Below are 14747 nucleotides of genomic sequence, written 5' to 3' on the forward strand. Positions count from 1 at the left end.
GGATGGACCATTCAAAGGTCCATTGGCCTCGGGTGGGATTTTCCGGTTTTGTGGTGAGCGTAGCTGGAAAATCTTGCCCTAAGTGTGATGGTGGGCAGGATTAGTGTGAGTTTCACTCTGGTGGGTTGGGTTCTTATGCCCAATCTTCTGCTTGAAGCCTCATTAATTATGCATCGGGCAATCTGTTTGTTGAATCATGATGGAGCAGGGACTGATTCTGCTGTCATCTCACAGGATCTAAGTTCCTGGAGTCATATTTAAATACCACTTGAAAACACAAGTTATTCTTGGCAGCCTAGCTGTGAGGTTGAAAGTCCCAGAGGTGGCCTTAAGGAACAAAAAGAGTAATCAAAAATTTAGCCACAGCTCCCTGGAGGCTTCGTGGCGTCCACTAGCACCAGGTGGTTGTTTTTGCCAGGGAAGAATCCAGGATGGCCTGTTTTTGTATTGTAAACCTCTATGACAAGAAGAAACATTCATTCAACATCCACTTTGTCAAAACTGTTCAGAATCTTACATACTTCAATCAGGTCACCCCTCACTCTTTTAAACTCAAGTGGAAACAAACCCAGCCTCCCCAACCTATCCTTATAAGGCAACCAGCTCATTTCAGGTATCAATCTAATAAAACTCCTCCGAACTGCCCCCAACGCATTTACATCCTTCCTTCAAAAAGGAGACCAAAACGACACACAGCATTTGAGATGTGGACTCACCAGTACCCTGTGTAACTGAAATATAACATCCTTACTTGGACACAAAGACAGAATATGCTGGAAAATCTCAGCAGGTCTGACAGCATCAGTGGGGAGAGAATAGAACCAACGTTTCAAGTCAGGATGACCCTGCGTCAGAGCCGAAGACAAGGACAGCACGGAAGTTAAAGAGAGCACATTAATTAATAAAGGCAGTGTCAGTAATCCTAGTACCAGACAGATCAGACAGAAGCAAGATAGAGAGCAAGGGAAGTCCAGATTAAACTGCATTTATTTCAATGCAAGAGGCCTAACGGGCAAGGCAGATGAACCCAGGGCATTGATGGGTATGTGGGACTGGGATATTATAGCAATTACTGAAACATGGATAAGGTAGGGACAGGACTGGCAGCTTAATGTTCCAGGGTATAGATGCTATAGGAAAGATAGAACAGGAGGTAAGAGAGGAGGGGGAGTTGCACTTTTAATTAGGGAAAGCATCACGGCCGTACTGAGAGGGGACATATCCGAGGGTTCGGCCACTGAGTCTATATGGGTAGAAGGGGGAAATCACTTTGATAGGGTTGCACTATAGGCCCCCAAATAGTCAGCAGGAAATTGAGGAACAAATATGTAAGGAGGTTAAAGATAGCTCCAAGAAAAATAGGGTGGTAATTGTCGGAGATTTTAATTTTCCCAACATTGACTGGGACAGCCATAGTATTAGAGGGTTGGATGGAGAGAAATTTGTTGAGTGTATTCAGGAGGAATTTCTCATTCAGTATGTGGATGGCCCGACTAGAGAGGGGGCAAAACTTGACCTCCTCTTGGGAAATAAGGAAGGGCAGGTGACAGAAGTGTTGGTGAGGGATCACTTTGGGACTAGTGACCATAATTCTATTAGTTTTAAGATGGATAATACTTGCATAGGAAGTAGTACCATATTTGATAGGAACAGACTAAGAAGGACAATGAGGAGTATAAAGACAGTTTAGAATGCATGTGAGTAAATGCACACAGTGTGGTGAATAAGGTTAGTCAGCTACAAGAACAGGTAGTCGTGTTGTGTGGGAATGTGATGGAATGGAGTCGTGGAGTCCCTGCAGTGCAGAGGGGGGACATTCGACTCATTGAGCCTGCATCGACAACAAACATTATGAATCATAGCTCATCCTATCAAGATAGTCGTCTTCCCATTTATAAATTCTGAACATTATGAATGTTTGTTGTCGGTGCAGGCTCGATGGGCCGGGTGTCCTCCTTCTGCGCTGTGAGGATTCTGTGGGTCTGTTTTATCATATTCCCACACAACTACTTGTTCTTGTACAAAGTCAGAAATGTGCACGAACTACAGAGTGGCGATACTGGGGGCCTCCAATTACCCAAATATGGATTGGGAAAATGTTAGAGTAAGGGGTATGGAGGGGAAGAAATTTCCAGAATGTGTTCAGGAGAACTTCCTTAAGCAGTATGTTCTCAGTCAAATAGGAAAGAGGCATTTTTGGATCTGTAGCAGGGAATGGGTTGGGCAAAGTGGACCAGGCGACTGTGGGGGAATACCTAGAATCATAGAATCCCTATAGTTCAGAAGGAGGCCATTCGGCCCATTGAGCCTGCGCTGATGGCAGTCCCATCCAGGCACTATCCCCGTAACCCCATATATTTGCCTCCCCCTGACCCTGAGGGAAAATTTAGCATGGCAGATCAGCCTAGCCCACTCATCTTTGGACTGTGGGAGGAAACCGGAAGGAAATCCATGCAGACCCAGGGAGAACGTGCAAACTTCACACAGTGACCCAGGGCTGGAGTTGAACCCGGATCCCTGTTGCTTTGAGGCGGCAGTGCTAACCACTGTGCCACCGTGCTGCCCTTAATGGGTAAGAGTAATAGTGAAGTGCAAGGATTAATCTAAAATAGAATTTATAAATGGGAAGACGGCTATCTTTGAGGGATGGAATGTGATCCAGCCAGGATGAAATGGAACCAGAGTTTGAAAGAAAAAAACTGTTACGGAACAATGGTGATCTTTGAGGAGAAGGTGTTTCAGGTACAGGCTCAGAACATTCCAACAAGGGGAAAGGTAGGGGAACCAGGGCTCCATGGAAGATCAAACATACGATGAGTGTGTATGATGCATAACAGGTGAATTCGCCAAGCAAGAATTAAGCCAAATACAATGAGTTGAGAAGAGATGTGAAGAGGAAAATAAGACTGGGTCAGAGAGAGTATGAGAACAAAATGGTAGTTGACATAAAAAGGAATTAAAAAATTATTCTGCCAACAGACTAGCCCAGGCCTGAACCTCAAAGCATATATCACCTAACAAGGGCCTAACAAGGTGACATACGCTTTCAGGTTCATAGAACATAGAACATAGAACATAGAACATTACAGCGCAGAACAGGCCCTTCGGCCCACGATGTTGCACCGACCAGTTAAAAAAAAAACTGTTCAGGACTAGGTTAGGAAACTTAATGAGTACTTTGTATCGATGTTCAATATGAAAGAGGATGCTGACAATATATTGTAGATGCAGAGATGGTGGGTGCTTTCCAATCTTCCTTAGGTGCTAGAGTATTGGAAAGTGGCAAACGTGATATACTTATTCCAGGGAGGGTGTAAATTCAGTTCCAGTAACTACTGGCTGGCTAGTGGTGGGCAAGTTTCTAGAAACATAGAAACTAGAATCAGGAGTAGACCATTCGGCCCTTCGAGTCTGCTCCGCTATTCATCTTGATCATGGCTGATCATCAAATTCAACATCCTGATTTCCCCTTCCCCTCATATCCCTTGATCCTTTTAGCCCCAAGAGCTATATCTAATTTCTTCTTGAAATCAGACAACGTTTTGGCCTCAACTACTTTCTGTGGGAGTGAATTCCACACATTCACCATCTCTGGGTGAAGAAATTTCTCCTCACCTCAGTTCTAAAAGATTTACCCCTTATCCTCACCCTGGTTCTAGACCCTGGTTCTAGACTCCCCCACAATTGGGAACATTCTTTCTGAGCCTACCCTGTCCAATAATAGCCTTAAATTGAGGGGTGAGAGATATAGGACAGATGCTAGAGGTAGGTTCTTTACTCAGAGAGTAGTAAGGGCGTGGAATGCCCTGCCTCCAGCAGTAGTGGACTCATCAACATTAAGAGCATTCAAGTGGTTATTGGATAAACATATGGGTGATATTGGAATAGTGTAGATTAGAGGGGCTTTAGATTGGTTTTACTGGTCGGCGCAACATCGAAGGCCGAAGGGCCTGTACTGCACTGTAATGTTCTATGTTCTATAGCTATGGAGAATGAGTTAATATTCTAAATTGGGGCAAGGCCAATTTTGATGGTATCAAGCAGGAACATTCAAAAGTTAATTAGGGGAGTCTGTGGGAAGGAAAAGGGACGTCTGGTAAGTGGCACGCTTTCAAAAGTGTGTTAACCAGGGTTCAGGGTAAACACATTCCTCTTAGAGTGAAGAGCAAGGCTGGCAGAAGTTGGGAACCCTGGATGACTCGGGATATTGAGGTCCTGGTCAAGAAGAAGAAAGAGGCACATGACGTGCATAGGCAGCTGGGATCAAGTGAATCTCTTGAAGAGTATAGGGAGTGTAGGAGTAGAGTTAAGAGAGAAATCAGGAGGGCAAAAAGGGGACACAAGATTGTTTTGGCAGATAAGGCAAAGGAGAATCCAAAGAGATTCTACAAATACATAAAGGCCAAAAGAGTAACAAGGGAGAGAGTAGGACCTCTTAAGGATCAACAAGGACATCTATGTTTGGATCCACAAGAGATGTGTGAGATCCTAAACGAATATTTCTCATCAGTATTTACTGTTGAGAAAAGCATGGATGTTAGGGAACTTGGGGAATTAAATATTGATGTCTTGAGGAGTGTACATATTACAGAGAAGGAGGTGCTGGAAGTCTTAAAGCGCATCAAGGTAGATAAATCTACGGGACCTGATGAGGTATATCCCAGGACATTGTGGGAGGACAGGGAGGAAATTGCGGGTCCCCTAGCCGATATATTTGAATCATCGATAGTCACGGGTGAGGTGCCTGAAGATTGGAGAGTGGCAAATGTTGTGCCTTTGTTTAAAAAGGGCTGCAGGGAAAAGCCTGGGAACTACAGGCCAGTGAGCCTCACATCTGTGGTGGATAAATTGTTGGAAGGTATTTTGAGAGACAGGATCTACAGGCATTTAGAGATGCAAGGACTGATTAGGGACAGTCAGCATGGCTTTGTGAGTGGAAAATCATGTCTCACAAATTTAATTGAGTTTTTTGAAGGGGTCACCAAGAGGGTAGATGAGGGCAGTGCAGTTGATGTTGTCTACATGGACTTTAGCAAGGCCTTTGACAAGGTACCGCATGGTAGGTTATTGCATAAAGTTAAATCTCACGGGATCCAGGGTGAGGTATCGAAATGGATACAAAATTGGCTTCTTGACAGAAGCCAGAGGGTGGTTGTAGAGAATTGTTTTTCAAAGTGGAGGCCTGTGACCAGCGGTGTGCCTCATGGATCAGTGCTGGGCCCACTGTTATTTGTCATTTATATTAATGATTTGGATGAGAATATAGGGGGCATGGTTAGTAAGTTTGCAGATGACACCGAAATTGGTGGCATGGTGGACAGTGAGGAAGGTTATCTCCAATTGCAGCGGGATCTTGATCAATTGGGCCAGTGGGCTGACGAATGGCAGATGGAGTTTAATTTAGACAAATGCGAGGTAATGCATTTTGATAGATTGAACCAGGGCAGGACTTACTCAGTTAATGGTAGGGCGTTGGGGAGAGGTACAGAACAAAGAGATCTAGGGGTACATGTTCATAGCCCCTTGAAAGTGGAGTCACAGGTGGACAGAGTGGTGAAGAAGGCATTCGGCATGCTTGGTTTCATCGGTCAGAACATTGAATATAGGAATTGGGACGTCTTGTTGAAGTTGTACAAGACATTGGTAAGGCCACACTTGGAATACTGTGTGCAATTCTGGTCACCCTATTATAGAAAGGATATTATTAAACTAGAAAGGGTGCAGAAAAGATTTACTAGGATGCTACCGGGACTTGATGGATTGAGTTATAAAGAGAGGCTGAATAAACTGGGACTTTTTTCTCTGGAGCGTAGGAGGCTGAGGGGTGATCTTATACAGGTCTATAAAATAATGAGGGGCACAGATCAGCTAGATAATCAATATCTTTTCCCAAAGGTAGGGGAGTCTAAAACTTGAGGGCATAGGTTTAAGGTGATAGGGGAGAGATACAAAAGTGCCCAGAGGGGCAATTTTTTCACACAGAGGGTGGTGAGTGTCTGGAACAAGCTGCCAGAGGTAGTAGTAGAGGCGGGTACAATTTTATCTTTTAAAAAGCATTTATATAGTTACATGGGTACGATGGGTATAGAGGGATATGGGACAAATGCGGGCAATTGGGATTAATTTAGGGTTTTTTTTTTAAAATAAGGGCGGCATGGACAAGTTGGGCCGAAGGGCCTGTTTCCATGCTGTAAACCTTTATGACTCTCAGGAAAATCGGACAAGATTTATACTGCGGGGCTGAGGAGAGGGGTGGAAGGGGCTGTAATTGATAGGAATGGCATGGACAAAAAGACAAAGGGAACATAAAGGTAGAAATGATGTTAAGAGCATCTATTAAGAGATTGGAATGTGTAAATGGAAGAACAAAGGTGCAGAGTGTAGGAATATGGCAGATGGTCCGAGTGGGTTGGGGGAATGAAACAAGATGGAAAGCGAGGTTTCAGAAGTGGAAAAATAAAAAATACAAATATAAAGTAATAAAAATGGATGAATAATATTAAAAGCAGAAATAAAATAAAATAAATGGAAATGGAGTGAAGGTGGAGGAAAGAACAAAGAAAATTACAGCACTGGAACAGCCCCTTTGGCCCTTCAAACCTGCATCGACCATGCTGCCCGTCTGAACTAAAACCCCCTACCCTTCCGGGAACCATATCCCCCTATTCCCATCGTATTCATATATTTGTCCAGACGCCCGTTAAAAGTCCCTATCGTATCTGCTTCCACTACCTCCCCCAGCAGCGAGTTCCAGGCAACTCAACACACTTCCCCCAATCCCATGCACTTTTATCTTGCATGATGAGCTCTTATGTGGGACTTTGTCAAACGCTTTCTGAAAATAAATCAGAGATCATGCTCTGAAGTTGTTGACCTCAATGTTCAGTCCAGAAGGCTGTCAAGTGCCTAATCAAAAGATGAAGTGTTGCTCCTCTAGTTTACGTTGGGCTTCACTGGAACATTGCAACAGGCCAAGGATGGACATGTGGGCATGAGATCAGGCTGGTGCATTGAGAAGACAAGTGACGGGGAGTTCTGGATCCTGCTTGCTGACGGACTGAAGGTGTTCTGCAAAGCGGTCACTCAGTCTGCATTTGGTCTCTCCAATATAAAGTAGATCGCATTGGGAGCAGTGAATGCAATAGACCAGATTAAAGAAAGTGCACATAAAATGCTGCTTCACCTGAAAAGAATGTTTGAAACCTGGGTTGGTGAGCAGGTCAAAGGTGAAGGGGCAAGTGTTGCACTTTCTATGATTGCATGGGAAGGTGCCATTAGCAGTGGGTGAGGTGTTTGGTGTGATGGAGGAGTGGACCAGGGTGTCCCGGAAGGAAAAGGATGAAACGAGTGAAAAGTGAGGACAAGGGGGACACTATCCTGGTTCTGGGAGGGAGGGAAAAGGGTGAGAGCAGTGGCACAGAAGATGGGTCGGACACGGTTGAGAGCTCTATCAACCACAATGGGTGAAAAACCACAATTTAGGAAGAAGGAAGACGTAACAGCAGCGCCATTTTGGAAAATGACGGCTGGAAAAATCACATCACTTGAAGAGTTGAGAATGTATATCTAGAACATTTCTTCAAAACCTGCTACTCATGAAAATATGATTAGAAATGTTTAAGGGAAAAAATATTGCAGTTATTATCATATGCTGTCTATAATATTAGTGATATTCATCTTTTCACAGCTGGATTCCCCAGTAATTGCAAAAGGTCCTGTGGAACTATGGTTAAGTGACTTATTGCATGTGCAGCAAGCTTCATTGCATACTGTGATTAAATTAGCATATTACAGCTTCAGTGAACCAGATTTCCAGCTAATACCTTTCCTGTACGAGGCTCCTGGTCAGGTAAATCAATGAAGATATATATGGTTTTATCTTAATGATTCTTTACCATTATTGGGTTAGATGCAAAGATAGATATACCAATTTTTTAAATGTTTTAAAGTATTAGTGTATCCAACTCTTCTGGCACATTTTAAAGTAAAGTGTATTTATTAGTGTCACAAGTAGGCTTACATTAACACCACAAAGAAGTTACTGTGAAAATCCCCTAGTCACATTCCAGCGCCTGTTCAGGTACACTGAGGGAGAATTTAGCATGGCCAATGCACCTAACCAGCACATCTTTCAGACTGTGGGAGGAAACCGGAGGACCCAGAGGAAACCCATGCCGACACGGGGAGACCGTGCAGACTCTGCACAGACAGTGATCCAAGCTGGGAATCAAACCCAGGTCCCTGGTGCTGTGAAACAGCAAGGTTAACCAATGTGCTACCATGCCACCCTTAGATTATCTTCTTAGATTATCTTCACTGCAGAGGATACAAGTTAATTTCATTTTAAGGAATTTTGGAGAAGGATATCATTTATAATTCCCAGGGAGGAATGACGCATTTATTATGAAAGGAAAATCAGGAATAAGTAAGATAAGATGAGATGTATCATGCATTTAATTAATGAAGGAAGGTGACTGAGGTTGGATAATAAATTTTGGAAAACAGAAAATATTAAAGTGATTAAAGTAATTATTTTTCAAGATTATAAACAGGACTGACAATGAATTGAGGCTTTTTCAAATGAATATCAGGGAATACAAGTTAAAATTCAGAATGAGATGTGATGATAACTGTGCTGTTTTGATATATTTTATGTTGGAGCTGCTTTAGGAGGTAGTGTTTTGTTACAAGAGTTGATTTGTCTGATGGGTATAGATAGAGTGAATGCAAGCAGGCTTTTTCCGCTGAGGCTAGGGGAGAAAAAAACCAGAGGGCATGGGTTAAGGGTGAAAGGAGAAAAGTTTAAAGGGAATATTAGGGGGGGCTTCTTCACGCAGAGAGTGGTGGGAGTGTGGAATGAGCTGCCGGATAAAGTGGTCAATGCTTTTAACATTTAAGAAAAACTTGGACGGGTTCATGGATGAGAGGGGTGTGGAGGGATATGGTCCAAGTGCAGGTCAGTGGGACTCGGCAAAAAATGGTTCAGCACGGACAAGAAGGGCCAAAAGGCCTGTTTCTGAACTGTAATTTTCTATGGTTCTATGGTCTGTTAAAACGTGCTGAGAATGCAGGCTAATAACTGATTTTATTGAGGAATGTGTTAATTTGTAGAGTTAATGGATCTTTTGTCGATATAGGTTCTCCTGGAATTTTAGACTGGGGAGGCGATAGCCTCGTGGTATTATTGCTACACTATTAATCCAGAAACTCAGCTGATGTTTTGGGGACCCGGGTTTGAATCTCACCACAGCAAATAGTGGAATTTGAATTCAATAAAAATATCTGGAATTAAGAATTTACAGATGACCATGAAGCCATTGCTGATTGTCAGAAAAACCCATCTGGTTCACTATTGTCCTTTAGGGAAGGAAATCTGCTGTCCTTACCCTGTCTGGTCTACGTGTGACTCCAGATCCACAGCAATGTAGTTGGCTCTGGTTCAAGGGCAATTAGGGATGGGCAATAAATGCTGGCCAGCCCGTGAATCCCACATCCCATGAACGGAATTTTAAAAAACATTTTTAAAAGACAGGAGGGGGGGCGGTGGGGCGGCGGGGGGGGGGGGGGGGGAGGGGGATTCTCCCATCCCGTCGCACTGACTTTTTAGTGCAGCGGGCCAGGAGCTTCTCGTGTCGGCTGATTCACAGGATTCGCACTTATATTCCCGCCCCAATGGCATTTCCCAACCCAAGTTTTTTGGCACTGACGGAACCACGCTGAAAATCAGCATAATGGATATTTGCACGTGTTTACATACCTTACCATCTGGTTAGCGGGTCCGAGACAACAATCTTCACCCTCGTTAGCATCTTCCACCTCTCTGGTGTGGTTTACACTAGGGCTGCGATTCTCCCATTGCGGCCCCCCCACTTTTCTGGCGGGTCCAGCCAGGAAACACACATCTGTAGCCTTGAACGGGGATTTGTGCATGCGCCGGGAATGCATGCGCATCTCCCAGAGTCACCGAACAGTCACTGGCCAGACCACGCTGGAAAGCGGCGGGAAGGCAAGTAAATAATTTAAATCTGTTTTTAATCTATTTTAGATATGTAGATTTGTTAATTATCGGGACCTTTCAGGAGGTAAGTAGTCATTAAACTTTCAGGGTGAGCTAAATTAGTTCTTATTTGGGAAGTTAAAAACTGCACTTTAGTGCATTCCTGCAACAGGAATCAGCTGAGTCAGCCCTCAACTGAACTTAGCTAGTTGTTTGTACCACAGGCAGCAGAGGCTACAAGCAAAAGTGCTGACTGGTAAGTAAGTGTTATTTTTTTTCTTTTTGTTCTTGGCATTGTAGTTGTTGTACACTACTATAGTGTTTCTGTGTAATTTTATAGTGGTTTATAGTTTGAAAAGGTTATACTTGGTAGTAACAAGGAGCAGGAAAGAAGGGCCCTAGAAAAATTGGATATAATCTGAAACAAATCATCTTTCAAAAGTTTAATTTAAAAGGGATAAGACATGACAGGAGCGCTCCAAGCTGTGATTTGCTCCTCTTGCTCCATGTGGCAGGCTGGGGACAGTTCCAGTCCCCTGGGTCAGCATGTGTGCGGGAAGTGTCTCCAGCTACAGCTCCTGGAAGCTCGAGTTTCAGAGTTGGAGTGGCGGCTGGAGACACTGTGGAGCATCCGCGAGTCAGAGAGTATCGTGGATAACACATATAGAGAGGTGGTCACACCACAGGCTCAGACTCCACAGGCAGGAAGGGAATGGGTGACCACCAGACAGAGCAAGAGAGATAGGCAGGGAGCGCAGGAATCTCCTGTGGCCATTCCCCTGCAGAACAGATATACCGCTTTGGATACTGTTGAGGGTAATGATCTCTCTAGGGAAAGCAGCAGCAGCAGCCAAACTCATTGCACCACGGTTGCTTCTGCTGCAGAGGGGAGGGGTAGAGAGTGTGCCAGTGCAATAGTTATAGGGGATTCAATTGTAAGGGGAATAGACAGGAGTTTCTGTGGCCGCAAACGAGACTCCAGGATGGTCTGTTGCCTCCCTGGTGCGAGGGTCAAGGATGTCTCGGAGCGGCTGCAGGACATTCTGAAGGGGGAGGGCGAACAGCCAGTGGCCATAGTACACATAGGTACAAATAACATAGGTTAAAAAAAAAGGGATGAGACCCTAAAAGCAGAATACAGGGAGCTAGGAAGAAAGTTAAGAAATCGGACCTCAAAGGTAGTCATCTCAGGATTACTACCGGTGCCACATGCTAGTCAGAGTAGAAATGACAGGATATATCGGATAAATATGTGGCTGAAGAGATGGTGTGGAGATGCCGGCGTTGGACTGGGGTAAACACAGTAAGAAGTTTAACAACACCAGGTTAAAGTCCAACAGGTTTATTATAAACCTGTTGGACTTTAACCTGGTGTTGTTAAACTTCTTACTGTGAAGAGATGGTGTCAGGGGAAGGGTTTCAGATGCCTAGGGCATTGGGACTGGTTCTGGGGGATGTGGGACCTGTACAAATTGGACGGTTTACACCTGGGCAAGACTGGGACTGATGTCCTAGGGGGAGTGTTTGCTAGAGCGGTTGGGGAGGGTTTAAACTAATATGCCGGGGGATGCGAACCTATGTAAGGAGTCCGAAAAGGAGGGAGGAAGGACAAAATGTGGGGAGAATGTTCCAACAACATCAAAAATCAGGAAAAAAGTTAAAAGGAAAGAGAACTCAGGAGATTTTATCAATGGAAGTGTTAGAATTCAAAAAGAAGGTACAAAAACCAGCATAAGAACACTTTATCTGAATGCTCATAGCATTCAAAACAAGGTAAATGAGTTGACAGCACAAATCGTTGTGAACGAGTATGATTTGGTGGCCATTACAGAGACATGGTTGCAGGATGGTCACAACTGGCAGTTAAATATCCAGGGATATCAAACTGTTCGGAGGGACCGCCAGGAAGGTAAGGGAGGTGATGTAGCTTTGATATTTAAGGATGATATCAGGGCGGTAGTGAGAAATGATAGGTTCTATGGAAAAAAAGGTTGAATCCATTTGGGTGGAAATTAGAAATAGTAAGGAGAAAAAGTCACTGATAGGCGTAGTCTATCAGCCACCAAATAATGACATCATGGTGGGGCGAGAAATAAACAAAGAAATAACTGATGCATGTAAAAATGGTACAGCAATTATCATGGGGGATTTTAATCTACATATCAATTGGTCAAACCAGGTCGGTCAAGGCAGCCTTGAGGAGGAGTTCATAGAATGTATCCATGATAGCTTCCTTGAACAGTATGTAATGGAACTTACAAGGGAGCAAGCTATTCTAGATCTGCTCCTGTGTAATGAGACGGGAATAATTCATGACCTTGCAGTTAGGGATCCTCTTGGAAGAAGCGATCACAACATGGTTGAATTTAAAATACAGATGGAGCGTGAGAAGGTAAAATCCAATACCAGTGTCTTGTGCTTAAACAAAGGAGACTACAAAGGGATGAGGGAGGAATTGGCTAAAGTAGACTGGGAGCAAAAACTTTATGGTGGGACAATTGAGGAACAGTGGAAGACTTTCAAAGCGATCTTTCACAGTGCTCAGTAAACATCTATACTAGTGAGTGGGAACCTAGAGGATTGGGAAATCTTTAAAAGTCAGCAGAAAGCCACAAAAAAAACTATAAAGAAAAGTAAGATGGATTATGAGAGTAAACTAACTCAGAATATAAAAATAGATAACAAAAGTTACTACAAATATATAAAACGAAAAAGAGTGGCTAAAGTAAACATTGGTCCTTTAGAGTATGAGAAAGGGGATGTAATAGCTGGAAATGGGAAAATGGCTGAGGCATTGAACAGGTATTTTGTGTCGGTCTTCACAGTGGAAGCCACAAATAACAGGCCAAAAATTGATGACAGGAAGGCTATGGCAGGTGAGAATCTAGAATCTATCATTATCACGAAAGAGGTAGTGTTGGGCAAGTTAATGGGGCTAAAGGTAGACAAGTCTCCTGGTCCTGATGGAATGCATCCCAGGGTACTAAAAGAGATGGTGGGAGAAATAGCAAATGCACGAGTAGTAATTTACCAAAATTCGCTGGACTCTGGGGTGGTTCCCGCAGATTGGAAAATAGCAAATGTGACACGACTCATTGTTCCACCGGAGCAAAGTAGAGAGGGAGCGATTCGTGTCAGTAGTGGCTGAGGGTAAGAGTGATTTTTTTTTAAATCTTTTTAACGGAGTTTTTTTTTCAGTTAAATGGGAAACCGGAAGTAGGCTGCGGGGAGGCCTGGGAAGGTTTTTTTTTCTTCCCAATAAATTTGAACGGGGAGGTAACCCGAGACTCTACACAGGTAGAGTCCCCCACCCTCACCCTCCTCTAACCTAAAAAAAAAGACTCGGAGTGAGAGCAGGTAAGCTATTTTTTTTCTCTCTCTTTCATTTCTTAGTAAGGGAAGTAGCAGGAATGTCAGTGCAGGCAGTGCAATGTTCCTCCTGTGGGATGTTTGAGGTGAGGGACACCAGTGTCCCGGCTGAGTACACCTGCAGGAAGTGCACCCAATTCCAGCTCCTTGAAGACCGTGTTAGGGACCTGGAGCTGGAACTGGATGAACTCAGGATCATTCGGGAGGCAGAGGCCGCTATAGATAGAAGCTACAGGGAGGGAGCTACTCCTAGAAATGATGACACGTGGGTGACAGCTAGAAGGGGTAAGAAGCAGTCACAGCAGCGATTCCCCTGGATCCCCTGTTCCTCTGTATAATAAGTATTCCGTTTTGGATACTGTTGGGGGTGACGACTTGACAGGAGTAAGCCATGGGGTACAGGTCTCTGGTTCAGAGTCTGTCCTTGTTGCTCAAAAGGGAAGGGGGAGAGGAGTAGAACATTAGTTATTGGGGACTCCATAGTTAGGGAGATAGATAGGAGATTCTGTGGGAACGAGAGGGACTCACGGTTGGTGTGTTGCCTCCCAGGTGCCAGGGTCCGTGATGTCTCGGATCGTGTTTTCGGGATCCTTAAGGGGGAGGGGGACCAGCCCCAAGTTGTGGTTCACATAGGCACCCAAGACATAGGTAGGAAAAGGGATGGGGATGTAAGGCAGAAATTCAGGGAGTTAGGGTGGAAGCTTAGGGCTAGAACAAACAGAGTTGTTATCTCTGGTTTGTTACCCGTGCCACGTGATAGTGAGGAGAGGAATAGGGAGAGAGAGCAATTGAACACGTGGCTACAGGGATGGTGCAGGAGGGAGGGATTCAGATACCTGGACAACTGGGGCTCTTTCTGGGGCAGGTGGGATCTCTACAAACGGGATGGTCTACACCTGAACCAGAGGGGTACCAATATCCTGGGGGGGGAAATTTGCTAATGCTCTTCGGGAGGGTTTAAACTAATTCAGCAGGGGGATGGGAACCTGAATTGTAGATCCAGTGTACAGGAGGTTGAGAGTAGTGAGGTCATGGATAAGGTTTCAGTGTCGCAGGAGTGTACTGGCAGACAGGAAGATGGTTTGAAGTGTGTATACTTCAATGCCAGGACCATCCGGAATAAGGTGGGTGAACTTGCAGCATGGGTTGGTACCTGGGACTTCGATGTTGTGGCCATCTCGGAGACATGGATAGAGCAGGGACAGGAATGGTTGTTGCAGGTTCCGGGGTTTAGATGTTTCAGTAAAAGCAGTGAAGGTGGTAAAAGAGGTGGAGGTGTGGCATTGTTAGTCAAGGACAGTATTACAGTGGCAGAAAGGACGTTTGATGAGGACTTGTCTACTGAGGTAGTATGGGCTGAGGTTAGAAACAGGAAAGGAGA

The 14747-nt window shown here is 44.4% G+C and overlaps 1 protein-coding gene across 1 annotated transcript in view; it reads left to right on the forward strand.

The window, feature by feature from the left end:
* The window catches only part of LOC144493945 (dynein axonemal heavy chain 8-like), a 1745965-nt gene that overhangs the window by 1158234 nt on the left and 572984 nt on the right, over nucleotides 1-14747 (forward strand). Inside the window, exon 44 of the mRNA XM_078213522.1 lies at nucleotides 7688-7849. Coding sequence (XP_078069648.1) covers nucleotides 7688-7849 — 162 coding nt within the window. The remainder of the gene's footprint in view (nucleotides 1-7687; nucleotides 7850-14747) is intronic.

This window comes from Mustelus asterias, chromosome 5 (assembly GCF_964213995.1).
Source record: "Mustelus asterias chromosome 5, sMusAst1.hap1.1, whole genome shotgun sequence".
NCBI lineage: Eukaryota > Metazoa > Chordata > Chondrichthyes > Carcharhiniformes > Triakidae > Mustelus > Mustelus asterias.